We start from the raw sequence: 27,920 nt of genomic DNA, 5'->3' as shown, positions 1-27,920 counted from the left end.
TAAAGCTGGTAAATAACAGAAAATGTACAACTCTGGTGATTAAAGAAGAACAACTGAATGGACTACAGAGGACTATTAAAGCACCACATAGGAATAAAAATAATGAAGTCCAACATGTGTGGGCCCTGGGATTTAAGCGTGACCATATCAACTGGCTGCTTACTCTCTTTGGAAAGTCATCAGGGAAATTATAATATGAATTTAAAACTTGATCATTTTCTTTGACCTTCTGTTACCATTCTGAATAACATTCCTCAAAGTAATATGCATCCCCCCCAAAATAAAAAACACTGTCTGCACTAGACTATGAGTTCCTAGAAGACAAACATTCCCTTGTATCATAAAGCCCTAGAACAGAGTATGAGCTCAAAACACCCTGGCAATTGAGTATTCAAAAATATTTACCATAGCTTTATTTAGAATAGTTGAAAAAATTGAAACCACCCAACAGAGAATAGATAAATCAAGCATAGTAAGGAATTGCCCCAAGACTCTACAACAATGAAGGACCACAAGCCTGTGAAACTTAGACATACATGGAAACATGGCTTAGAAAATATTCTTCCACAGCATCTTCTAAACTGCCCAAACCCCTTCGTGTGGATTATTCTGCCCTTACAACTCCCCATCACCTGCAGGATAAAAGTTAAACTCCTCAGCCTTACCCTCTTGGTCTTTCGTCTTTAGGTCTCAGGTCCCAGCCAACATTGTCCGCCCACTCTCCTTCCCAGGCCTTCACTCCAGCCTAACCTTACCCGCTGCACCAGTGTTACATCTGGGCTTCAGTTCATGCAGCTGCCTCACAGGAAACTGGGAGGCCAATCAAAATCCAGCTCAAATGCTACCTCTTCCAAAGGTCCTCCTCTGATTCCCTAGCTAGGCATAAGTTCACTCATCTCTGAGCCCTTCTAGCCTTGAGCACCTCAACTGTCAGTGATAGCTATTTGATTCCATATATCATCACCCCGCATAGACTGCAAATTCTCAGAATTCAGGAACCACTTTTTATCCACCTCTGTATTTCTCACTGTACCAAGTGAAGAACTTTGTCCATAGAAAACATCTCTGTTTATTAGGTGAATATATGAGCAAAATACTGAATATAGAGAGCATGATACAAAATAGTACACCTAACATGATTAGTAAAGGTGGAAATGTATATATAGCATTAATAAATAGCAGTAAATTTGAATATGACAGACTTCAATGTTTGTCATTTGTCCCGTAAGTTTGCTTAATTTGATATACAGCTCAGCCTTTTGACTATGAGTCCTAATCAGGACCCATCTTCTCCATATCCCAGAGCTCAATAAATGTATCTGGAGAACAGTGCTCAGTTGCTCAAGACATACTCCTGGGAGTAATCTTTGACTTTACCCTGCTCTCACCCCTAGTCATGACTTCAAAACTTTCTAAAGATGCCCATTTCTCTCTATCTCCATGACCACCATTCTATTTCAGGACCTTGTCACCTGTCCTACAGACAGATTTCTCTAAGTGTCTCCTAGATGGTCTCCCCACTTTTCGTTCTTTTTTAAAAAAACATATTTATTTGGCTGTGCCAGGTCTTAGTTGCGGCATGCAGAATCGTTTAGTTGTGGCATGCAAACTCTGAATTGCAGCATATGGGATCTAGTTCCTTGATCGGTGATTGAATCCAGGCCCCCTGAATTGCAAGCATAGAGTCTTAGCCTCTAGACCACCAGGGAAGTCCCTCCCCACTTTTCATTCTTGTCTCACCTAAACGATTCTCCATCCAGCAACTAGATTGATATTATATTAATAAATGCAATCCTGCTCATATGTCTGTCCTGACTGAATGACTTAATCCAAAAACCTTAGTGTGGCATAATACAGCCCCGCTCGCCACTGAAGTCTCTGCAGCCAAGCCATTCACTCTCTCAGTACTTTTGTTCTAGCCAGACGAGTCCCCTTGGAGTTCCTCAAACACACAAGGTCTCCCTTCCAGCTAGAATATCGCCCAGCCCTTGACACAGCTCTCAAAACACCCTACCGTACACTTCACCTGCACAGCTCCTACTCAGTCTTCTGTTTTTGGCAGAAATATCCCTCTCCCTCTGCTGAACCTGTACACAAAATCAGTACATCACTTGTTGAAACACACGTCACATTTGTAATGACCAGTGTGAAGTCTCCTGTCCTTTCTAGACAATAGCTCATAGAGCATAACCACGTCTTTCTTGCCCCCGCGTGCCGAATTCAACGCTAGGCATAGAGTAAGGCTTAATAAATGTTTAGAGGACAAGAGAAAAATACAAACCTTTCCACATGGTTAGAACAGAATTCATTTGGATGCTTTTCAAGTGAGTGGTCTTCATTCATCTGACTTCTCCACTTGGAAGGGTGTGCTCCCCGACAGTGGCAGACAAACGAGGCCCCGCTGTGCTGACTAATCCCTGGACAGCGTCAGGAGCTTTGGCCCAGAGGCCGGATCTGACATTTTCCCTAAAGGCCACATCTAGGCTTTTGTTTGGAAAGGGATTGCTTAAAGACAGGACGAAGCCATAGTCTCTCCTCAAAAAAAATGTTCGACAGGGAACTGAAGGAAATGATCTCTGCAGCAAAATTTCCTCCTCTGAAGAATCTTATAAATATCAAACTAAGCGCTGACAATCCAAAACCCTCTGTCTGCCGCTTTGTAATGGTTTTAAATCATAAATCTGGGATCATTCCTGTGGTTTTACATCGGAACAGCATAAGACTTGGCGACACTAATAGAAATCTTGTCAGGTAACTGGATTCTAAGGTAGAACTGGAAAAAACATGTTAAATTCATCATGAAAATAGCCTCGGGTAGACTCATTCTATATTTTATGGGTCATAAGTTCATATTGAGCTGATCAATAACACTGAGAAAAAAAGAAAATACCAGATGGAGACAGATTAGGCTTCAAATATTCTCTGGCTTTTTATCTGCTCTCTGATAGGCTATGAAATATATTTTGCCTCTATCTTGTAACAACAAAGAATTCACCTCTGACTTCCAGCAGGATGTGGAGAAACTATTTTGAATCTATGTTTAAACACTGTATTATGTTCAGCTTGAGTGATTTTAAAAGTGAACGTCTGGTATAAACTGAATTTTTAATCTAAAGTTTATTCAAAGAAAGAAGAAATAGAAGGAGTGGCCTGTTCCAGAAAGAAATTTATCTTGTAGTCATAATCACGGGACTAGGCTTGTGGCTGTGATAGTTTCTAGAGACCACTGAATGTATATATTGTGCGGACAGTGCTATAGGGCAAAAGCTTACAGCTGAGAGGAGGAGAAAGTATTCCACTGCTACTTTAAAAAGGAGGTTCAGAAGACAAGGGTGACCCTACAGACGCAGCATAGGAACTTTCTAACCTGTTCTCTTAAAATCTTTCCCTTTTGTCCATGCTCAATAGCAACAAAAAACTGGTACCTGAAATGGTCTTTCTACACCACTAGGAGTATTAGAAAGGTAAAAAATATCATTCCTATAACTAGTAAACAGACGATGGTTATAATGAACAAGCAAATTTAGAAGGAGGAAAAAACCAATAGCCAAGACTTCTGACACAAAGATGCCATGATGCATGTGTGCACATTTGTGAATACGCATGCCTGTGTATACATGTGTGAGTGTGTGCATATGTGTATCCATTAAACACACATGCGCACACATTAGATTAATACTAACACACACTGATAGTAAGATTAAATATAAATTGAAAGAAATCTTTTTAAGCCTTGAGGTTTATAAAACCGAGCACCAAGAAGAAGGCATGAAATTCATCAAACGCCTTAGATTGTTTTAAGTCTTGATTTACAAAACCAACATTTCTAGATTACACATATGAGAATCCAGTAAATCTTGTTTTAATAATTGCTTTAATAATACAATAAAATTATTCTAAAGTTCACATGGAAAAGGCAGATAAGAATATAAAATGGCAAATGAGGAGAATAAAAGTCTAGTTTAACAGACAATAAATATAAATAGTTTTAATACAGGTGTGTGAAAGAAGGCAGTTAGATCAATTAAACAGAATAGCTAGCCTAGGAAGAGATACAAGTTTTCACCCACAGACACAGAAATTTCATATATGATAAAATGAGACCATAAGTCAGTGAAGGAAAGGTTACTAACAGTTAATGGTGATGCAAACACTACTTATTTTGGAAAAAACCAAGCTAGATCTTTATTTCACAGCCTATACTAAAATAGACACCAAAGTAAAAACTTAAATATAAAATATCTTAAACTATCAAATTGAAAATTAATTAATTAATTATTGGATAAGGATTTTCTAAGCTTTGAAACAAAGAAATCATCAAGAGATTATCATTTAACTATATAAAAATCAAAAATTGTAGGAGACAAAAAAAAGGTATAATTGAGGAAAAAGGCATTCTATAACATGTCCTTCTCATCTCATTTTATCACCTCCCTAGTTATACAAAGCAGTAAAGAAGATGACAGTTTAGTTCAAAGCAAAATGGTTAAAAATTAGTTTATAATGCAATGTCACTATGTTACAGCTTTTATTAAGTGGTTTGTATTACACTATTTTTACAGAAATTCAAAACATGTCACAGAGACTATTTGGGGGGTTAGCTATTTCTAAAAGAGCACTGATACTGTAAATGTTACTTTTATATTGGAATGTAAAATTAAGTGGTAAAATAGCAGTCATCTTAATAATATCTGAGTAATTTTGCATTTCTACAATTATTGGTATCACTAAGCTTGCACGCACACATAGACATTCAAACTGAGTGCCACTATCTGAATTTGACTAGGGATTGTCCACTCATTTAAAATTGAAGAAATCAAAGTAACTTTGGAAGTTGACACTCTTCCCCAGAAAAAACCCATTTTAAGATGCCTTATAAAGCTCTAACATTACCCAGGTTCATAAAAATTATCAATTTGTTTAATAAAATTTGGAAATGGAAATTGTTATTTTTGACTAATTTCTTCCTAGACAGTTCAATTAGTGTTGGAGATAAAATTTAACTTTAAGGGAAAAAAATGGCAATTATAATTAAGTACAACCAGCTGAAATGAGTAGAAGCTTTTAAAGGTCTGAAAAGATAGCAAGATTGTTAAAAGATGGATGTAAACTTATGCCTGCAGATTAATTTCTGTTTCCTTTTCTCTGGACGATAAAAAACACTTCAATCTATTTTTTTCATTTCTTGACCTGGCTATCAGGAAATGCAGAGCCAGTGTTTGTACTCAAATGCTACATCCTACATCTAATTGGTTTGCAATCTATCTACAGAATTTCCAGTCTTTATTTAAAAGTTTTTATGTGTTTTAACACTGTTAATCATCAAAAATTCCATTTGGAAGAAGAAACAATGCAGAATTTAGATATATTTTAAATAAATAAAAATAAGTAATATAGTCCCTGACTCTGAAAGCCCTTAATCAATATACATTTATTGAATATCTACTACATGCTATGTATGCATTCTTCTAGAGCTGAAGATACTTTTTAGACAAGACAGTTATGGTCTTTGGTCTCATATGTGGCAGGAGGGTTGGGGGAGAAGAGTCATATATTAAACAGGTGGGGGGTTAGGCAAAGAACAAGTAAACAAATGGATATATTGTTATAAAGTGTGGCAAGGAAGTAGGAGGAACAAGATGAAGACATGAACCCAGGAACAGATGGTAAAGGGGCTTGTAGGCTATGGGAATGGCAGGCGGCCACTGAAAGTTTGGGATGGGGTGGAGCCAGGAGCGAGCCTGGGGGACAGGAGCAGCGTGTATTTTGAAAAGCTCACTATGGCTTCAGGGTGGCGCAGAGAAGGAGTGAGTGACTATGGCAATGCCCTCCGGGGACAGAGAGCTGGACAGAGTGGAGACAGGTTTGAGGATGAACTGACAGAAGCTGCTGATGGGCTAGATACAGGGTATAAGAGAGAGGAAAATTCAGCATGACTCACAGGTCTCTCGGTTAAGCAATTCTGTGGAAGCTGGTACCATTTACTCTACTCCAGGAAAAAAAATCATGCTTTTCAATTCCTGACCATTTTCAACTGATCTGAAGACAGAAGGACCCAGCTTGAATCAAGGTTGCAGGATTAGAGATGAGAAACAATTTCAATAAGACTACATGTGATTTATCCTAGAAACACAGAAATAATGCCTTCCATGGACACTTCCAGGAATCATTCCCTCTTTTTCTTCTCTCTCTAAAGCACTTGGAAAACAAACTTCCTAATAAATTCATGGGAAGATGCTCAACATCATTAGCTATCAGGAAAATACAGATCAAAACCATAATGAGACACCACTTCACACCCACTAGGATGTTTATAATAAAAAATTGCAGATAATAAGTGTTGCCAAAGGTGTGCAGATATTGGAAACCTCATATCCTGCTGGTGGAAGTGCTTTGGAAAACAGCCTGGCAGTTCCTCCAAAGGTTCGACATCAAGCTGCTATATGACCCAGCTATTCTAATCCAAGTATAAACCCAAGAGAAATGAAAACATATGTTCAAATAAAAAATGTTTATAGCAGCATTATTCACAATAGCTCCCAAGTGGAAACAACTCAAGTGTACATTAACTGATGGACAAAGAAAATATACCATAATAGAATATTATTTGGCAATAAAAAGGAATGCAAGTGCTGTTTACAACAGCCAAGATATGGAAGCAACCTAAATGTTCATTACAGAGGAATGGATAAAGGAGAGGCAGTACATATTTACAATCGAATATTACTCAGCCATCAAAAAGAATGAAATAATGTCCTTTGCAGCAATATGGATGTAGACCTTAAAACTGTCGTTAGAAAAGACCCTGATGATGGGGAAGATTGAAGGCAGGAGGAGAAGGGGACGACAGAGGACAAGCTGGTTAGATGGCATCACGGACTCAATGGACATGAGTTTGAGCAGGCTCCAGGAGACAGTGAAGGACAGGAGGCCATGGGGTCACAGCAAGAATTGTTGTACTGAGTGAAGCAAGTTAGACAGAGTAGAAACAGCATGTGACATCCCTCATATGAGGAATCTAAAAAAACATGATACAAATGAACTTATTTATAAAACCGAAACAGAAGCGCAGACTTAAGAGAATGAACTTACGGTTGCAGCGGCAGTGGGGAGGGGAGGATGGGGGAACAGATAGTTAGGGAGTTTGGGATGGACAGGTACACACTGCTATATTTAAGATGGATAACTAACAAGGACCTACTGTATAGGACCGGGAACTCTACTCAAGGCTATGGGGCAGCCCAGGTGGGAAGGGTTTTGGGGGAGAATGGATACATGTACCTGTATGGCTGAGTTGCTTGGCTATCCATCTGACACTACTATAACAGTGCTAATCCACTATACTCCAATACAAAATAAAAAGGTTTTAAATAAAAGGAATGCACGCTGATGCATATTAGAACACGGATGAACCTCAAACACATTACACTAAGAAGGCAGTCACAAAGACAATATATTGTATGATTCTATTCACAGGAAATATCCAGGACAGACAAATCTATAGAAACAGAAAGGAGATGAGTGGCTGTCTAGAGCTGGGGGAGGGGCAAATAGGGAGTGACTGTTAATGGGTATGGGGTTTCTTTTGAGGGTATCGAAAGTATTCTAAAATTAGACTGTGGTGATTGTTGCAAAATTCTACATATACACTGAATATATACTGTATATACACTAAATAAATCTGTACATTTTTAAATGGGTAAATTTTATGTTATGTGAAACATATCTCAAAATAAATGAGAAAAAAAATTTCCTAGATGTTGCCCTTTATTTACATTCTGTGAGAGAAACTAGATATTAGAGAGTTACAAGGTCAAATATTCAGGCAAGGTCAAGTCAAAGTTACACAGGTCTTTTTCTGCAGGACTTCTCAGAACCTTTAATGTGCCAAAACGCACTATGAATTACCAAGAGTGGGTGGGTAGGAATCGGATATAGGCTGCATCGCTTCCTAAACATATTTGGCCATGGAATGTTTTTAGTAGAGAACATCACACACAACTAGGTTTTGCAGAACTCACTTCAGAAAACAATGTACCTAGGCGTTTTCCCATTCATTCACCAAGCACTACCTGACTCCTTGCAATCTCCTGGAACTCAGTCTGGGCTATGAAGTGAGGCTGATACTTTCCCTGCCCTCCACTGAGCTTGTACAGAAGCTCATAAGAAAGAAAAGAGATGTGCTCAAGTTTAAGCTGAACACATCTGGAGAAGCACAATGCAGATGCTACAAACCAAATACTAGGGGACCGCTTGGGAGAGATTGATTCTGGCTGTGGACTGTGGAACACTTCATGGAAGACCCAGCATTTCAGCCAGACCCTGAACTGTGAGTAGGGTCTAGACACATGAAGATGGGAGGAGGAGATGTGGCACAGGAACCCAGGTCTAGGTGGTGGAAGGGGACGTTGGGTGCTTGGGTAGGGGAACAGCGAGTAGGTCATTTCAGCTGGAGTAGGATGTGAACGAAGCAGAAGCGTAAGACAAACAGCTGTAATGGATTGTGGGGCGATCGTAGAGAGCCTTGAATGTTTAACCAATCATGTTTGAACTCATCCTATAGGAGATGACGACCCAGCAAACATTTCAGAGCAGAGCGGGTGGGGATGGCTGTAAACGAGATACTCCTGAACCTCAGGTTTTCATCTGTGAAATGGGGCTAGTCCTTCCCAACCTCATTCTATCGCAGTGTGTGAGGACCCGAGCACGTGGACACAGGGAAGCGCAGCTCTGAGCAAGTGTACTGCTTGGCAGCAGGACAGCTGTTCCCAGTTCCTTTGGAAGAATATGTGTATCAGAAACACCTGACACATGATATTTCATCTCCATGTCAGGGCCAGACAGGAAATCTGAGATGGAAAATGAGTGCTTTGAAACAGAACATATTTTAAGTTCTCTTGTAGCAGTCAAATCAGATCTGTATTTGATTTCATTTCATTTTGTTTAGAATGAAATAGGGACTGCAAGGAAGGAACAGCTGCTGGAAACAAAGCCGGGGAAAGAGTATAAACAGCAGATTGCCTGACATCAAGTACTAAGTCAAGGGGTGTGTGGGAGACAGACAGAAGCAGTGAACATGTGTGAGTGTGTGTTCAAAACTCTGTGCGTGTGCGAGTGTGTGTTTCAGAGCGTATAGGCACATGGATGCAAGCATGTGGGTGTGAGTGTGCATACGTCTGTCTGCGTGTGAATGTGTGTCCCTATAAATGTGGGCATGAGTTTGGGGTGAGTGACTCTATGTCTCTGAGTGCCTGCTGAAGGATGCAGAGGGGAGGAACTGGAAAGGGACCAAGAGAAAGGCACTCCAGCAAAACTGCTGACCCATTTACACTTCTCCCGTCACAGGATGTAAGAACAAAGCAAGCCGGAGACAGTGATCCCCAGGCGCTGCCAAGACTGCAAAACCTCCTCCCACGGGAACACTGAACCCTCAGAGACAGAAATCTGCGCCAGCCCAGGAGCCTTACCGGGCCGAGCTGTCCCGGGAGCGCCGGAGCCATCTTGCCACCATTTGTTCTATTCTCTGTGCTTTCCGTGTCTGGAATAAGCTGGTCTCCAGCTCTTCCATTTACCTAAAAAGAAGAAGAGTTTTCTTAACCAAAATGCTTGGAAGAGGATTCTAACAGATCACCGTGATGCTTCCTGTATTTGCCAATTTTAAGACATGCTGATCAAATAACCAGGGCTTTCTTTGTATCTGAAATGAACACACAGATGGGTTCAGTGTCCAGAGTGAAGAACTTCAGCGGCCCCCTGCCCTGAAGAGCCCACAGCCCTGTGATGCAGTCTTGTAATAAAGCCAAAGAGATCGCCTTTATTTTTTCAGTGGTTAAAGATAAGGCCTGGGAAATGTAAGCAAGCCTTCTCAAACTGTGACTATGACCCACTGTCAGAGACACACCTTCTCTGTGACCTGCCCTCCCACCTCAGCTCTGCATCCCTGGACTGCACTTGCTTCTGACCGCAGCAGGAACCACGTGGAGATGGAAGCATTTTAATCACGTTGTGCCCACTCGTCTGAGGGCTGTTTTTTAATTTTTTTTTTTTTTTTGCTTAGCATTTTATATCTAACTTTTAAATAGGCAATTCTGAATTTGTATAATTCAAACTCAAGATTTAAAAAAAGAAACATATACAGTTACTGTGTTGTGCACTTAAAATTTTGTTAACAGGGCAGATCTCATGTTAAGTATGTTCTTACCATAAAAATTAAAAAAGATATACAGTGAAAGGCCTCCCCTGTCCTCTTACCTAACCCCATCCGCTCAGTTCCCATACTGATACATAATCACTGCTTTCCCACTTGAGATGTATGTCTTTCCAGAGTTTCTATATGCCTGTACAAGCAAATACAAATACAGATTCAGGTATCCTCTTCTTAACACAAAGGATAGTACACCACACACATTGTTCTGCACCAAGCTTTCTTCCTCAGTATCTCTTCACATTAATACAAAGAATGCCTCCTCATTCCTTCTGACAGCCTCTGAGTATTACACTGTATGAATGTACTATAATTTAAGAAGTAGTCTTCCCTTGACAGACATTTGGGTTATTGCCAATCTCTCTGTTGTAAGTAATACTGGAATCAGTTATGTTGCACAAGTATCATTTCTGCACATATGCAATTATTTATTTGGTTTTGAATTGCAAGGTCAAAATTTACAGGCATTTGTGCTTCGATAGATATTATCAGGTTACCAAGAAAAGCAGTATATATGCTTGAGATTAAAGTTTCCTAAAACAATATGTAATTTTCTATTTTACTTCTTAAAATACTGTCTCATCATGTTAATTTTATAATCTAATAAATACCCACACAAAATAATATATGACACTGGGAAATAGCCATGGATAGAGAAAAAATTCTAAAACATTATAAGAGATTATGTTGCTTAACAATACATAAACACCTTTGAAAAATTTAATAACATAGATGGTTTTCAAGGGAAATATAAATGATACAAGATGACCCTAGAAGAGACAGAATGTCTAAAAGAGAATTACCATAGGAGAGAAAGTTGTTAAAGAGCTACACTCAAAAGAATGCAGGGGCAAATAGGTTCAAAGGTGAACTCTCACAAATTTATAAGATATAGCTCACCCTTATGATTTTTTTTGTTTGTTTTACTTTAAATATAAATTTTGGAATAATTTTAGATGAACACAAAGACTGCAAAGATAATACAGAGAGTTCCATTACACTCTTCATTCAGCTTTCCCTAATGTTAGCATCTTACATAATCATTGTAACTTTGTCAACACTAAGCAATTAACATTGGTACACTAATATTAGCTAGACTGTAGATTTTATTCAGATTTCATCAGCTTTTCCATTTATGCATCTTTTCTGTTCTAGGATCCAATCTAGGATATCACATTGCTTTTAGCCAACTTAGTTTATTTCCCCCAACGCTATGCCAGTTATTCTAGACCATAAAAGAAAAAGAAAGCTTCTAAAATTTTTTAAGCAGTCATTATAACATTGATACCAATTCTGATACACATACTGCAATAGGCAGAAATACCATGTCCCTTACAATTATCAAAGTAAATATCCCAAATAAAAATATTAGCAACTAGAATCTATCAGTAATCTACAGAATAATAATGGAATCTATACTAGGAGTGCACTAACCGTTTTCATATAAAAATGAAAGCAGGACACCCAAACTCACCGCTTGGGAAACACAGAAACAACGTTTTTCATCAAATGGCAGCCAAACACAAATTAATGGGTATAAAAGATAGACTGCCACCAAAAATAAATTCAACTTGGATCAAGGGATGTGTCTGTCTAGCTTTTTTTCTATGGGGACAGCAGACCTGAATACTATCTTCAGTTCTACACAGCTCACTTTTCAAAATCATAAAAGTGAGAGAAGATTTCTGGTTCAACATGGTGAATTGAAACAATGTCTTAATCTCTTCTCTCTTCTGAACCTTACAAATTACAGTAAAGAAAATAAACCCATGGAATAGAGAAGACCACAGAGGAGCAATGTTGACGGTGTCTGGAAGGTAAGCCGTTTGGAGGGGATATAACTGCAGAATAAAGGAACCAGAAACCAATGTGCTTGCAGAGAGAGATTCTGACGGAAAATGAGCCGATTGCCATTTGATGGCTCAGGAATCAGAGGCAGCAGGTACGGGAGGAAGCAGGGATGAAGGACAGGGCTGAAAACATGAAACATGTCTGTATAATGTGGCAACTATATTCACAGGCCCCATCCCACTACTGCCTGCCTAGACAACCATCCCTTCCCTAGCCTTCTGCGGCAAAAGGCTTGGTCTTTAGAGAATCAAACATGAGAGGCTGCAGATTTGTGGAGAGCAGGCACAGCACAGGATATAGGAATGAAATAGAAGGATTAAGAAAAATTCTTCTTACTCAATGACAAGAACTCCTTTGCCCAGTTCCCAGAATCCAGGTAGCTAGGAATTTACATCCAAGTAAGAGACTAGAGATCTTTTTCTGGAGACCTAAAGAGCACCAGAAAAAGACCTTTAGATAGTGATACTTCTGGTAACTTGCTGCCAGATCACCCTGGCTTGAAATCTGTCCATCCATCCTACAAAGCTTCCAATCATTTGGGGTTTTTCCCTAAAACATCTCAGATCTCTTTTTACTTTCTGATAACCTCAATGCCAAGACCATGCACACATATTGTCGACGACCTGCCCCATCCAATTGCTTTTAATGCTTCACTCTTATACATGAATGGATATTTGAGGAAGCCTATACTATTTTAAAAAGATCAAAACAAACAGAACTCAAAGAAACAGAGACAATGCAGGAAACAGAAGAAAAAATGTCAATCTACAATTCAAATCCTCAAAAAGATAAGATGTGACATCCATGAAACAAGAAGAGAATTTTCTTTGAAAAAGAATAATCAGAGAACATAAATCTGGAAGCTGAAAATAAAATAGCTGGAATAAAAATTCAATTAAAAAGTTGAGAAATGTAGTCAATAAATATAGAAAAAGTAACCACAAGCCAAAGACAGGGTAAAAAGAAAAAAAAAATAGATATGTATGTCCAAAATTCATCCAACATGAGATTTGTAAGGAGAGAGTAAAGGAAATGGAGGTAAGGAAATTGTTAAATAAGTCAATAACATTTCCCTTAGAAGCTTGTTGCCAGATTAAGAATGTTTACTAATTACCCAGCATAATTAATGAAAAAATACCCACATCGAGAAATAACATTGTGAAATTTCAGAAACGAGAAGCAGAATATCTTCAAAGCTTTGGGAGAAAAAAAATGGATCACATACAAAAAACTGAGAATAAAAACGGCATTAGACTCCTCAGGAACAACAGAGGCCTGAAGACATTGGAGTCACGCCTTCAAATCTCTGAAGGAAAATAATTTTCAATCTCCAGGTTGAATTATAGACTATAGATTCTATAGATTCCAGAATTATATAGTCAGTTCAGTTCAGTCGCTCAGTCGTGTCCAACTCTTTGCGACCCCATGAACCGCAGCATGCCAGGACTCCCTGTCCATCACCAACTCCTGGAGTCCACCCACACCCATCTCCATTGAGTTGGTGATGCCATCCAGCCATCTCATCCTCTGTTGTCCCCTTCTCCTCCAGCCCTCAATCCCTCCCAGCATCAGGGTCTTTTCAAATTAGTCAGCTCTTCACACGAGGTGGCCAAAGTATTGGAATTTCAACTTCAACATCAGTCCCTCCAAAGAACACACAGGACTGATCTCCTTTAGGATGGACTGGTTGGATCTCCTTGCAGTCCAAGGGACTCTCAAGAGTCTTCTCCAATACCACAAAAGCATCAATTCTTCAGCGCTCAGCTTTCTTCACAGTCCAGCGCTCACATCCATATATGACTACTGGAAAAACCATGGCCTTGACTAGACGAACCTTGTTGACAAAGTAATGTCTCTGCTTTTTAATATGCTGTCTAGGCTGGTGATAACTTTCCTTCCAAGGAGTAAGCATCTTTTAATTTCATGGCTGCAATCACCATCTGCAGTGATTTTGGAGTCCAAAAAAATAAAGTCTGATGCTGTTTCCACTGTCTCCCCATCTATTTGCCATGAAGTGATGGGACCAGATGCCATGATCTTAGTTTTCTGAATCTTGAGCTTTAAGACAACTTTTTCACTCTTCTCTTTCACTTTCATCAAGAGGCTCTTTAGTCCTTCTTCACTTTCTGCCATAAGGGTGGTGTTATCTGCATATCTGAAGTTATTGATATTTCTCCCGGCAATCTTGATTCCAGCTTGTGCCTCATCCAGCCCAGTGTTTCTCATGATGTACTCTGCATATAAGTTAAATAAGCAGGGTGATAATATACAGCCTTGTCATACTCCTTTTCCTATTTTGAACCAGTCTGTGGTTCCATGTCCAGTTCTAGCTGTTGCTTCCTGACCTGCATATAGGATTCTCAAGAGGCAGGTCAGGTGGTCCGGTATTCCCATCTCTTGAAGAATTTTCCACAGTTTATTGTGATCCACACAGTCAAAGGCTTTGGTATAGTCAATAAAGCAGAAAAAGATGCTTCTCTGGAACTTTCTTGCTTTTTCGATGATCCAGTGGATGTTAGCAATTTGATCTCTGGTTCCTCTGCCTTTTCTAAAACCAACTTGAACATCTGGAAGTTCATGGTTCACGCACAGTTGAAGCCTGGCTTGGAGAATTTTGAGCATGATTTTGCTAGCATATGAGATGAGTGTAATTGTGCGGTAGTTTGAGCATTCTTTGGCATTGCCTTTCCTTGGGATTGGAATGAACACTGACCTTTTCCAGTCCAGTGGCCACTGCTGAGTTTTCCAAATTTGCTGACATATTGAGTGCAGCACTTTCACAACATCATCTTTGAGGATTTGAAATAGCTCAACTGGAATTCCATCACCACCACTAGCTTTGTTCATAGTGATGCTTCCTAAGGCCCACTTGACTTCACATTCCAGGATGTCTGGCTCTAGGTGAGTGATCACACCATCGTGATTATCTGGGTCATGAAGGTCTTTTTTGAACAGTTCTTCTGTGTATTCTTGCCACCTCTTCTTAATATCTTCTGCTTCTGTTAGGTCCATACCATTTCTGTCCTTTACTGAGCCCATCTTTGCATGAAATGTTCCCTTGGTATCTCTAATTTTCTTGAAGAGATCTCTAGTCTTTCCCACTCTATTGTTTTCCTCTATTTCTTTGCATTGATCACTGAGGAAGGGTTTCTTATCTCTCCTTGCTATTCTTTGGAACTCTGCATTCAAATGGGAATATCTTTCCTTTTCTCCTTTGCTTTTCACTTCTCTTCTTTTCACAGCTATGTGTAAGGCCTCCTCAGACAGCCATTTTGCTTTTTTGCATTTCTTTTTCTTGGGGAAGATCTTGATCCCTGTCTCCTGTACAATGTCACAAACCTCCGTCCATTGTTGATCGGACACTGTCTAACAGATCTAGTCCCTTGAATCTATTTCTCACTTCCACTGTATAATCATAAGGGATTTGATTTAGGTAATATCTGAATGGTCTAGTGGTTTTCCCTACTGTCTTCAATTTAAGTCTGAATTTGGCAATAAGGAGTTCATGATCTGAGCCACAGTCAGCACAGGTCCTGTTTTTGCTGACTGTATAGAGTTTCTCCATCTTTGGCTGCAAAGAATATAATCAATCTAATTTCGGTGTTGGCCACCTGGTGATGTCCATGTGTAGAGTCTTCTCTTGAGTTGTTGGAAGAGGGTGTTTGCTATGACCAATGCGTTCTCTTGGCAGAACTCTATTAGCCTTTGCCCTGTTTCATTCTGTACTCCAAGGCTAAATTTGCCTGTTACTCGAGGTGTTTCTTGACTTCCTACTTTTGCATTCCAGTCCCCTAAAATGAAAAGGACATCTTTTTTGGGTGTTAGTTCTAGAAGGTCTTGTATGTCTTCACAGAACCATTCAACTTCAGCTTCTTCAGTGTTACTGGTTGGGGCATAGACTTGGATTACTGTGATACTGAATGGTTTGTCTTGGAAATGAACAGAGATAATTCTGTTGTTTTTGAGATTGCATCCAAGTACTGCATTTCAGACTCTCTTGTTGACTATGATGGCTACTCCATTTCTTCTAAGGGATTCCTGGCCACAGTGGTAGATATAATGGTCATCTGTGTTAAATTCACCCATTCTACCAATCAAATAGCAGAGACATTAAAAAACATTCAGCTCAGTTCAGTTAAGTCATTCAGTTGTGTCCAACTCTTTGGGACCCCATGGACTGCAGCACGCCAGGACTCCCTATCCATCACCAACTCCCAGAGTTTACTCAAACTCATATCCAGTGAGTCAGTGATGCCATCCAACCATCTCACCCTTTGTTGTCCCCTTCTCCTCCCACCTTCAATCTTTCCCAACATCAGGGTCTTTTCAAATGAGTCAGCTCGTCGCATCAGGTGGCCAAAGTATTGGCGTTTCAGCTTCAGCGTCAGTCCTTCCAATGAACACCCAGGACTGATCTCCTTTAGGATGGACTGGTTGGATCTTCTTGCAGTCCAAGGGACTCTCAAGAGTCTTCTCCAACACCACAGTTCAAAAGCATCAATTCTTTGGCCCTCAGCTTCCTTTATGTCCAACTCTCACATCCATACATGACCAGGAAAAACCTCAAAAATGTTCAGGTCTATAAAAATTTACTTCTCATATACACTTTCTCAGGATGCTAATAGAGGATTTATTCCAGCAAAACAAGGAAGAAAAGAAGAAATGGGATCTAGGAAGTTAGGGATGAAATACAGACAAGAAGTTAAGGCAGCACTCAGGAGGACCATCAATGGATGTACTATGGTGATGCCTGTCGATAAGACCTAGAGAGAAACCTATACAGACTGGTACATGAAGAAACAGGTCTTAAGGAAAAGAAATAAGAATGGATAGATTATCTAATGTGTTTCTGCAGAAAATCTCACTGAGATGCTGTTGGAAAGTGTGAAAAGTATTAGCAGTAAGTACATGGAAAACTAAACAAATCAAAAACAGGGAATTATGAAATCTAAAAAAGTTGTATAAGAAAGGAAACAACATTAGAGCTCACTACTTGGCTCAGTATCGAATAATATTTAATATTTAATATTTAATATTGGCTCAGTATCGAATAATAATAATATAACAATATAATCACTGAAAAATGATTTCTCAAAGTTAGTAACACGATGATATTGGGAGGATATAGTAAAGGAAAGCTAGTACAGTGGTAAAAGAGCCAAATCCTCATCTGTGATAATAATTAGATAATCTATTAAATTGATATATTAGGGAAGTAATTTAAGCATACAGTCCATGGGGTTGCGAAGAGTCAGACACAACTGAGTGACTTCACTTTCACTTTTCACTTTCATGCACTGGAGAAGAAAATGGCAACCCACTCCAGTGTTCTTGCCTGGAGAATCCCAGGGACGGGGGAGCCTGTGGGCTGCCGTCTATGAGGTCGCACAGAGTCGGACACGACTGATGAGACTTAGCAGCAGCAGCAGCATCATATATATGGACGAATAAAACAGAGGAAAAGAAGAGTAGAAAGAGGTTGTTTCCAAAATAAGAAATTGGAGGCTGAGGAGGAGTGGAGTGGAGAGTGCTGTTTTCCATTATAAGCCCTTAATACTATTTTTTAAAACTATTTAACTACTTTTAATTATTTTAAAAGTATATATACTTATAATAAACACAGAGAAATATAAAAACAAAATCTCCTGTAGTCCTAACTCCCAGAGTTATCAATTGTTTATTTTCATTCTTTTTCTACATTTATACATGCTATATATTTTTATTAAAATGAGATATTATATATTTCCCACTTAATAGTTCATGAACATCATTCCATATTAGTATTTAAGCATTTAAATCATTTTAAGTTGCTACACAGTATTATTTTCTTTGGTCATATCATAATCTATTCAGTAAGTCTATCATCAGATATTTGTGCTATTTCCAATTTTTCACTATTATAAAAGCTTTATAATGAATATCCTTTATTCATGGTAAATGGCTACTTTCCAGGTATTTTCTTGGGATAATTCCTAGATATAGAATTTACTGGATTTAAGCATATGTTCATTTTTAAGAATTTGGATGTATAACATCAAATTGCTTCCAAGAAGCTACCAATTTGCACACCAGCCAGGACTGACCTTTGTAAATATAGAATACTTTTGAAAAATATTTGCTAACAGGATGGAAAATAGTGCCTATGATTTAAATGCTTCTATTTTGAAAAGTACACTAGATATAAGTAAACAAAATCCACATTCTCATATAATATTAGATACTATGCTTTAAATATTTGCTAATGGGATGGAAAGTAGCATCTAATTATTAATTTAAATATATTCCTTGAGAAATATAGAAAACAAAAGTAAATGTCACATATAATTCAATAACATTAAAAATTATATAAATCTTTCTTCAAACATCCTAGAGGTTATCACTGTTAATAATTTGGTAGGGAGAAAAGGGAACCCTCTTACACTGTTGGTGGGAATGCAAACTAGTACAGTTGCTATGGAGAACAGTGTGGAGATTTCTTAAAAAACTGGGAATAGAACTGCCATATGACCCAGCAATCCCACTCTTGGGCATACACACCGAGGAAACCAGATCTGAAAGAGACACGTGCACCCCAATGTTCATCGCAGCACTGTTTATAATAGCCAGGACATGGAAGCAACCTAGATGCCCATCAGCAGACGAATGGATAAGGAAGCTGTGGTACACATACACCATGGAATATTACTCAGCCGTTAAAAAGAATTCATTTGAACCAGTTCTAATGAGATGGATGAAACTGGAGCCCATTATACAGAGTGAAGTAAGCCAGAAAGATAAACACCAATACAGTATACTAACGCATATATATGGAATTTAGAAAGATGGTACCGATAACCCTATATGCAAGACAGAAAAAGAGACACAGATGTACTGAACAGACTTTTAGATTGTATGGGAGAAGGTGAGGGTGGGATGATCTGAGAGAACAGCATCGAAACATGTATACTATCAAGTGTGAAACAGATCACTGGCCCAGGTTGGATGCATGAGACATGTGCTCAGGGCTGGTGCGCTGGGAAGACCCAGAGGGATGGGATGGGGAGGGAGGTGGGAGGGGGGATCAGGATGGGGAACACATGTAAATCCATGGCTGATTCATGTCAATGTATGGCAAAAACCACTACAATATTGTAAAGTAATTAGCCTCCAACTAATAAAAATAAATGGGAAAAAAGTAAAAAAATAAAACAAAATAAAAACAATTTGGTGGGTATTCCCTCTAACTTTGCCCTAAACTTATAGACACCTACATTACATATATTAAAATATTTAGGCCACAAAAATAGAATCATGCTATACTCAGTGTCTGCATCTTCCATATTTAAATTGGTGAATACACTGCAGATATATTTCCAGATTAGAATGCATTATAGTTTTGATTTGAAGTTACCTGATTATGTGTATATCTGAACATTTTTTATGCACTATGACCACTGATGTTTCTTTTTTGTTACTTTCTTATTTTTATTTTCTCCTTATCTTTCTACTAGAATGTCTGCCTTCCTGTTACGGCAAAAGCACTGTCATACTAAGGATTATTTAATGTCATTTTGCCAAGGACACTAAACCACATCATATTTCTGTGAGACCTGCCAAGGAGGGTCAAGAATGGAGGTTCCAGTGTCCTGACAACACAAAGAGTAATCTCAAAGGATCCAAAAATAAACATCCAGTAAGTCCACCGGATATTGCTTTCAAATATCAATTGCCTCAACCACACCCTTAACAGGAATGAGTCAGCTAGTAATTCTAGGATATGGATGTTAATTCAGTTTGCCTGATGTCTAAACATCACACTTTCAGCACCTTCCCTAGGGGTCTGGGATGCTAAGGAGACTTAAAACCAAGTCATGTGAAGATTCACTAAAAATTGGTTGTTGTTCAGTCCCTCAGTCATGTCCGACTCTTTGCGACTGCATGGACTGCAGCATGCCAGGCTTTCCTGTCCATTGCTATCTCCCAGAGCTTGCTCAAACTCACGCGCATTGAGTCAGTGATGCCATCCAACCACCTCATCCTCTGTCGTCCCCTTCTCCTCCTGCCTTCAATCTTTCCCAACATCAGGGTCTTTTTTTAAAGAGTTGGCTGTTTGCATCAGGTGGCCAAAGTACTGGAGCTTCAGTTTCAGCATCAGTCCTTTCAATGAATATTCAGGTCAATGAATATCCTTTAGGATGGACTGGTTGGATCTCCTTGCAGTCCAAGGGACTCTCAAGAGTCTTCTCCAACACCACAGTTCAAAAGCATCAATTCTTTGGTGCTCAGCCTTCTTTATGGTCCAACTCTCACATCCATACATGACTACTGGAAAAACCATAGCTTTGACTAGACGGATCTTTGTTGGCAAATTAATGTCTCTGATTTTTAATATGCTGTCTAGTTTTGTCACAGCTTTTCTTCTAAGGAGCAAGTGTCATAATTTCATGGCTGCAGTCACCATCTGCAGTGATTTTGGAGCCCAAGAAAATAAAGTCTGTCACTGTTTTCATTGTTTCTTTTAAAAATTAGAGAATGTTTATTCAACAAAGATCTGGAGGTGGCCTGTACGGTCATGGTTCACTAATGCCCTAAAGGCCACCAGGTAGAAGAGACATATGCCATATGTTTCTGGGGTGCAGAGTCAAGATTAATGGGGGAATGTCACAGAGAGGGAGGCTCCAGCTCAGACTGAGGTTAGAGCTCTCTAGTGTTCCTAGTGATTCAAGGATGGAATGGGTTTTCTCAAGAGTTAGCAAGATCCAAGTCACTGAAGGCAATCAAGCAGAGGTAAATAAATAACTCTGCTTGGATTACAGAAGGGACCTTACAATAGAGCACAGGGACCAGATGACTTCTGCAGAACTTGAGGTCTCTACTAGATCTAAAAAGCAGACAAGATGGTATTTGTCGTGTTCTGTCTCAGAATTCAAAGACCTACATCCCCTGGGGGGTAGCTGGAACTCCTGAAGTCACCACGGTTCTGGAAGTTACAAAATCTCTGACCACTATGCTGTTTCAACCTCCAAATGACCGCAGAGTGGCCAAGGATCTCAGACGCATCCATAATGATGTTCCATTTCTTTCAAAGGTCACCTGACTGCAGTGGTAACTTACAGGAGACTGTTACAAATGCTGCCAAATATAGTCTAGCTAACTGATTTCTATAAACATATACGGCTCTAATTAAAGTAATTAATTTGCAGTATATATCTGGACTGTGGATAGGCACATGCCTTCATCGAGGGATACCCAAAGACCAAACAAGTGACATCAACCAAGCCATCAAAAGTGCTCCCTGACTCAGCAAAGCCTGAGCAAGAAAGCTTAAAGTCAAGAAAATGACCTGCTAATGGTTTTAACATTTGCCTTGGGAATGCTGAGCTAATAGAAGAAAATAAGAGCCCAGATAATTTCCAAACATTTAAATCTTCTCTACAACCCCATTGCTAAGAAGTCATCCAGCTTCTAATTGTTCTGTCATTTATTGTTAATAAATAAGAACTATCTTATTGCCAGAAAATTGCTTTACATAAAGCTGAATTCCACACCCCACACCAGCACACCAACCAGAATAAATCAGCTCCCTCTTCTATACATCGGTCTCTCTGGACTTGAACAGAGCAATCTTGCCCCTTCTGTCCCAGACCAAACATCCTCAGTTCATTCAAAAGTTCTTCACACAACAGGATGACTTTAGATCGTTCTCCTATGGGCACCCACCAACTTCGCAAAATCTCTTAAAGAACATGAATCCCCAAAGGGAACACACTTCTTGTTGTCTGGAACAAAGCACTGTGAAGAGACAAACTCTTTCAAAATATTTTGCAAATGGAAAAGACCAAATACACTAGGGTGATAATCATCTTATAAAGCAAACAGGCAATTAAGGATATACACCCTTCAAACGGGATATAAGAGGTGATAATAAAGAACTTCAGGAAACCATTAACTGCTAATGAGAAATGAAAAACATCAGAGGCAGCGATGGATAGAAGAGAAAGTGAAGAGCTAAAAATCACTTACACTAAATTGAACTTTAGATAGCAATTCAAGTGAAAATGTCAGAGCTAGAATCAGGTTGAGGATATTCAGCTTACAAATAATAGGAGCTAGTAGAGAAAGGAGTAAAGGAATGCACAAAATTGTAATAAAAAAAAGAGTTAAAGGTAAATTTCTTGAGCTGGAAAATACATTTCAAATATAAAGAACACAAGAAGCAGCTCTCAGATATATGCCTCAACGAAGTTTCCTTACACATCAGCTCAAGTTCTTAAGTGTCAGAGATTAAAGAATCACCATTAAAATCTGTTTTAAAGGAGTTAAAAAAATATGATCATTTGAAAAAGAAAAGATTAAGCTCATATATATTGTGACATATTATTTAGGTAAAAACATAGACTCAGTTCGTTATTTCTCTTTGGGGAATGGAAAAGCTTTACAAGTGATGTTTGAGGCTCTGTTCTTGAAAGATATCCCTGGCAGTCATTCTGTGATTTTTTTTTTAACCTACTAGTGAAGGTCTTTTGTCCACTTAGTGGCTTTTTTTTTCTTTCACTACTTCTCTTATTACTACAGTCAGAAACTTGAGCATAAAGAACATGTCTTATCCCTTTTAATTCTCTCTCAGGACCTGTCACATAGGCTGAAAAAATGTTTGTTGAATGACTGAATGAACAAAATTAAAATAAAGCAGAAATAAACTGGAAGATAAGAACAAAGAGTCACTTAATAAAGACAAAATTAATGTGGGTTCTTAAAGACTGACAAAAAACAGTAAACTACTGGTACAAGTTATTATGAACAAAATGAGAAATGAACAAAAAGACAAACAAACATTAGGGGGAAGAAAAACACTAGAGAGTGCTATACATGTTATACACAATTTAGATAAGCTAAGAATATGAGTGGCTTTGGAAGATCTATTGGGAATGCATCTTTCTAGATGCATTCTTCCCGTAAATCCTTCAGTCTTCCTGAGGGGCAGACTTTACCTAACAAGGCCAGCCTCATAGAATAGGGTCTCCCAAGATTTCCATATCAACCCTTGGTATGTAAGTACATTTGGACCTATGAAGGGATTTCCTAGACCAGTTCTTTGGGCATAGTGGAAGAAATACTTTCTATGCTGGGTGTTAAAAGGAGAAGACTCTAAGACCCATAATGGAAGATGAAAACAGTGAAACACCCTGGCAGTAGCCTCTGGGGATCTGAGATGTTGATATCTCTTGGATGTGCTGAAGATATATACCATTTGTTTAAATATGAATCCAAGTTACTAAGCACACCTTCACTGAAAAAACACACCATGCAGGTGACCAAGAACGAGAGATGAGTAAGATGCAGCCCCTACCTCAACACCTTTACCCCCAAAGCAAACAACCAGAATTAAAGTTAAAAATTTGAGTAAATCTATACCTGTGGAAGAAATTTTGAAAGCCAATTTTTCAAAAATCTATTTAAAAGTCTATATAGAACTTGCTGCTGTGTTTATCAGAGAATTATTTCAAACTCTCTCTCAAAAACTAATGGACAATATTCTTCAACAGAGAAACACAATAGCAGGTGACCAATTTCTCCTAATAATGTAAAGGTAGCCCTGAACTGAAAATCTGCAAAGCTTATACTAAAAAGGGACATAGAGGCCAATCTTACTCATAAAAGAGTCACGAAATTCCTAAACAAGATTCTAGCCGGAAATGTTAAAAATTCTTGATGCTAGCAGATGGGTATTGAAACTTCATTTTACTATTCTCTTGACTTTTGTGCACATTAAAATCTTCTCAATAAACTTGTTTTATTTTTTATTTAAAAAAACCTCCAGTAAAATCCAGAAACAACACATTCAAAGGATAATATATCATAATCAAGCTGGATTTATCCTAAGAAAGAAAAGTTCCATTTAAGGAAAACTATTAATATGTTTTAGCTCATAAACAGAAAAAAATAATGGATGATAACATCATAAGATTCTGGAAAATCATTTGTTTTATGTAACCTAATCTCCTTGTTTTGATTTTAAAAAACCAGAAATACCAGGCAATTTAACATTACTTTAGAATAAAAGATAAAAGCATTCCACTCACAAGGGAAAATAAAAATAACAGTGTTCATCACAACATTAGGGTCACCGGCTAGTGTGATATAAAATGAAAGAGAAATGAGAGGTAAATAAAGCAAAGGAGCTTAAATCACCAGTGCCTAGAGGTGGCATGACTGCATATGGGCCTCAAATTCAAAATATCAGAAATAATAAATAACCTGGGCAAAACTGTTCGGTTGTTAAGACTTAAGAGACTTTATGGACAATAACAAGTCCTGGAAGGGACGTGTAAAAGGTGCCTGAACTTGTTCTGAATAAAACCTAAAGTAAAAATTTATCTAAGCTCAAGAAAACAATGTAAATAACTTTTCTCTTTAATTTTTCTTAACAGAAATTTCACAACATACACAAATCAGACAACAGAATCATGCATCTCCATGCACCCATGGAGGTAGCTTTTATTAATATTTATTTATTTCGTCCACCTTGTTAAACACTTCATAATCAGAGCTATTACACCAAAATGGCATTGGGCTACCCAGGTGGAGAAAGAGCTTTTATATATGTATCTTTTTATAACATCTAATCTCCAATATACACTAGATCTGAGGATATACACCAACTGATGATACAAACAAAAAACAAAATGCATGGCAAACATCCAGCCTTTTGAATAATGAGAGAAAACAAATGACCAAACTAGCATGTTCTCATACGCTAACAAATAATTAAGTGCTAAAAGGTCGTGACCTTCCTTCCTTGGCTCTTGTGACATCTGTCTCCCCAGATTCCTCCAGCCTCTCAGCCTACACCTACTCACACACTCCCCTTTCCTCCATCACCTAATTACAGGTTTTGGTTCTCAGCTCCCTTCTTATGTGAATAAAGGACACATTATTTCTAAAGCAGTAGTGCCTAAACTTCAGGAACATGAGAATCACCTGGGGAGCTTTTCACAATCCCTGACTAGGCCCTTGAACAATTAAAACAGACTCTTTGAGGGTTCAAGCCAGATTCTGTTAGTTTTTAAAAACCCGCCCAACCCTGGCCTGCAATTCCAATGAACAGCAAAGTTTGATGCACCACTGCTCTAAACACTCTCCATTCAGTTCGGTTCAGTTGTGCCCAACTCTTTGCGACCCCATGAACCGCATAACACCAGGCCTCCCTGCCCATCACCAACTCCCAGAGTTTACTCAAACTCATGTCCATTGAGTCGGTGATGCCATCCAACCATCTCATCCTCTGTCATTCCCTTCTCCTCCTGCCCCCAATCCCTCCCAGCATCAGGGTCTTTTCCAATGAGTCAACTCTTCGCATCAGGTGGCCAAAGTACTGGAGTTTCAGCTTCAGCATCAGTCCTTCCAATGAACACCCAGGACTGATCTCCTTCAGGATGGACTGATTGGATCTCCTTGCAGTCCAAGGGACTCTCAAGAGTCTTCTCCAACACCACAGTTCAAAAGCATCAATTTTTCGGCGCTCAGCTTTCTTCACAGTCCAACTCTCACATCCATACATGACTACTGGAAAAACCATAGCCTTGACTAGACGGACCTTTGTCGGCAAAGTAATGGCTCTACTTTTTAATATGCTATCTAGGTTGGTCATAACTTTCCTTCCAAGGAGTAAGCGTCTTTTAATTTCATGGCTGCAATCACCACCTGCAGTGATTTTGGAGCCCAAAAAATAGTCTGACACTGTTTCCACTGTTTCCCCATCTATTTGCCAATAAGTGATGGGACTGAATGCCATGATCTTAGTTTTCTGAATCTTGAGCTTTAAGCCAACTTTTTCACTCTCCTCTTTCACTTTCATTAAGAGGCTCTTTAGTTCTTCACTTTCTGCCATAAGGGTGGTGTCATCTGCATATCTGAGGTTACTGATATTTCTCCTGGCAATCTTGATTGCAGCTTGTGCTCCATCCAGCCCAGCGTTTCTCATGATGTACTCTGCATATAAGTTAAATAAGCAGGGTGACAATATACAGCCTTGACGTACTCCTTTTCCTATTTGGAACCAGTCTGTTGTTCCATGTGCAGTTCTAACTCTTGCTTCCTGACCTGCATGCAGGTTTCTCAAGAGGCAGGTCAGGTGGTCTGGTATTCCCATCCCTTGAAGAATTTTCCACAGTTTAATGTGATCCACACAGTCAAAGGCTTTGGCATAGTCAATAAAGCAGAAATAGATGTTTTTCTGGAACTCTCTGGCTTTTTTGATGATCCAGTAGATGTTGGCAATTTGATCTCTGGTTCCTCTACCTTTTCTAAAACCAGCTTGAACATCTGGAAGCTCACGGTTCACGTATTGCTGAAGCCCAGCTTAGAGAATTTTAAGCATTACTTTCCTAGCATGTGAGATGAATGCAATTGTGCTGTATAGAGTTTTGCCAAGAGAACACACTAGTCATAGCAAACACCCTCTTCCAACAACACAAGAGAAGACTATATACATGGACATCACCAGGTGGCCATCACCAAAATCAGACTGATTATACTCTTTGCAGCCAAAGACGGAAAAGCTCCAAACAGTCAGCAAAAACAAGACTGGGAGCTGAGTGTGGCTCAGGTCATGAACTCCTTATTGCCAAATTCAGACTTAAATTGAAGAAAGTAGGGAAAACCACTAGACCATTCAGGTATGACTAAATCAAATTCCTTATGATTATACAGTGAAAGTGAGAAATAGATTTAAGGGACTAGATCTGATAGAGTGTCTAGTGAACTATGGACAAAGGTTCGTGACATTGTTCAGGAGTCAGGGATCAAGATCTTCCCCAAGAAAAAGAAATGTAAAAAAGCAAAATGGCTGTCTGAGGAGGCCTTACACATAGCTGTGAAAAGAAGAGAACTGAAAAGCAAAGGAGAAAAGGAAAGATATACCCATTTGAATGCAGAGTTCGAAAGAATAGCCAGGAGAGATAAGAAACCCTTCCTCAGTGATCAGTGCAAAGAAATAGAGGAAAACAATAGAGTGGGAAAGACTAGAGAATCTCTTCAAGAATATTAGAGATGCCAAGGGAACATTTCATGCAAAGATGGGCTCAGTAAAGGACAGAAATGGTATGGACCTAACAGAAGCAGAAGATATTAAGAAGAGGTGGCAAGAATACAGAGAAGAACTGTACAAAAAAGATCTTCATGACCTAGATAACCACGGTGGTGTGATCACTGACCTAGAGCCAGACATCCTGGCACGCGAAGCCAAGTGGGCCTTAGGAAGCATCACTATGAACAAAGCTAGTGGTGGTGATGGAATTCCAGTTGAGCTATTTCAAATCCTGAAAGATGGTGCTGTGAAAGTGCTGCACTCAATATGCCAGCAAATTTGGAAAACTCAGCAGTGGCCACAGGATTGGAAAAGGTCAGTGTTCATTCCAATCCCTAAGAAAGGCAACACCAAAGAATGCTCAACCTACCGCATAACACTCTCCGTGGTGATGTCATTTACTCTCCCAGTTCAGCTGCTTAGAGAATCAACTGCTTCTTTAGGACCTCTACCAAGATGTCCCACAGGCACTTGGGCCAGTTATATCTAAAACAGAATTCACTGTCTTTCATTGCTCCACTCCTCACATCCTCTCCTCTAGCGTGGAACATTTTATTGAAGGAGACCACTATTTAATTTTCTAACTGCCCAAGTCAAAAATCATTCTTGACTCTTTCCCCTTGCTCCATGCCCCAGTTTGAGCAAGTCACCAAGTTCTACTGACTTTGTCCCAATTACCTTTGTGCATGTGTGTGCTAAGTTGCTTTAGTCATGTCCGACTCTCTGTGACCCTATGGACCGCAGTCAGCCAGGCTCTTTGTCCGTGGGATGCTCCAGGCAAGAATACTGGAGTGGGTT

General features: G+C 39.1%; 1 protein-coding gene across 1 annotated transcript in view; it reads right to left on the bottom strand.

Annotated features, from left to right (window-relative positions):
• The window catches only part of FRMPD1 (FERM and PDZ domain containing 1), a 45,902-nt gene extending 36,334 nt beyond the window's left edge, over positions 1 to 9,568 (bottom strand). Inside the window, exon 1 of the mRNA XM_065908394.1 lies at positions 9,468 to 9,568. Within this exon, the coding sequence (XP_065764466.1) occupies positions 9,468 to 9,568 (101 nt within the window). The remainder of the gene's footprint in view (positions 1 to 9,467) is intronic.
• Between the last annotated feature and the right edge of the window lie 18,352 nt (positions 9,569 to 27,920).

The sequence above is a fragment of the Muntiacus reevesi genome, chromosome 17, assembly GCF_963930625.1.
Source record: "Muntiacus reevesi chromosome 17, mMunRee1.1, whole genome shotgun sequence".
In the NCBI taxonomy this organism is placed as follows: domain Eukaryota; kingdom Metazoa; phylum Chordata; class Mammalia; order Artiodactyla; family Cervidae; genus Muntiacus; species Muntiacus reevesi.
Note: the sequence above shows the minus strand (reverse complement) of the source record. Positions and strands in the feature narration are given on the sequence as shown.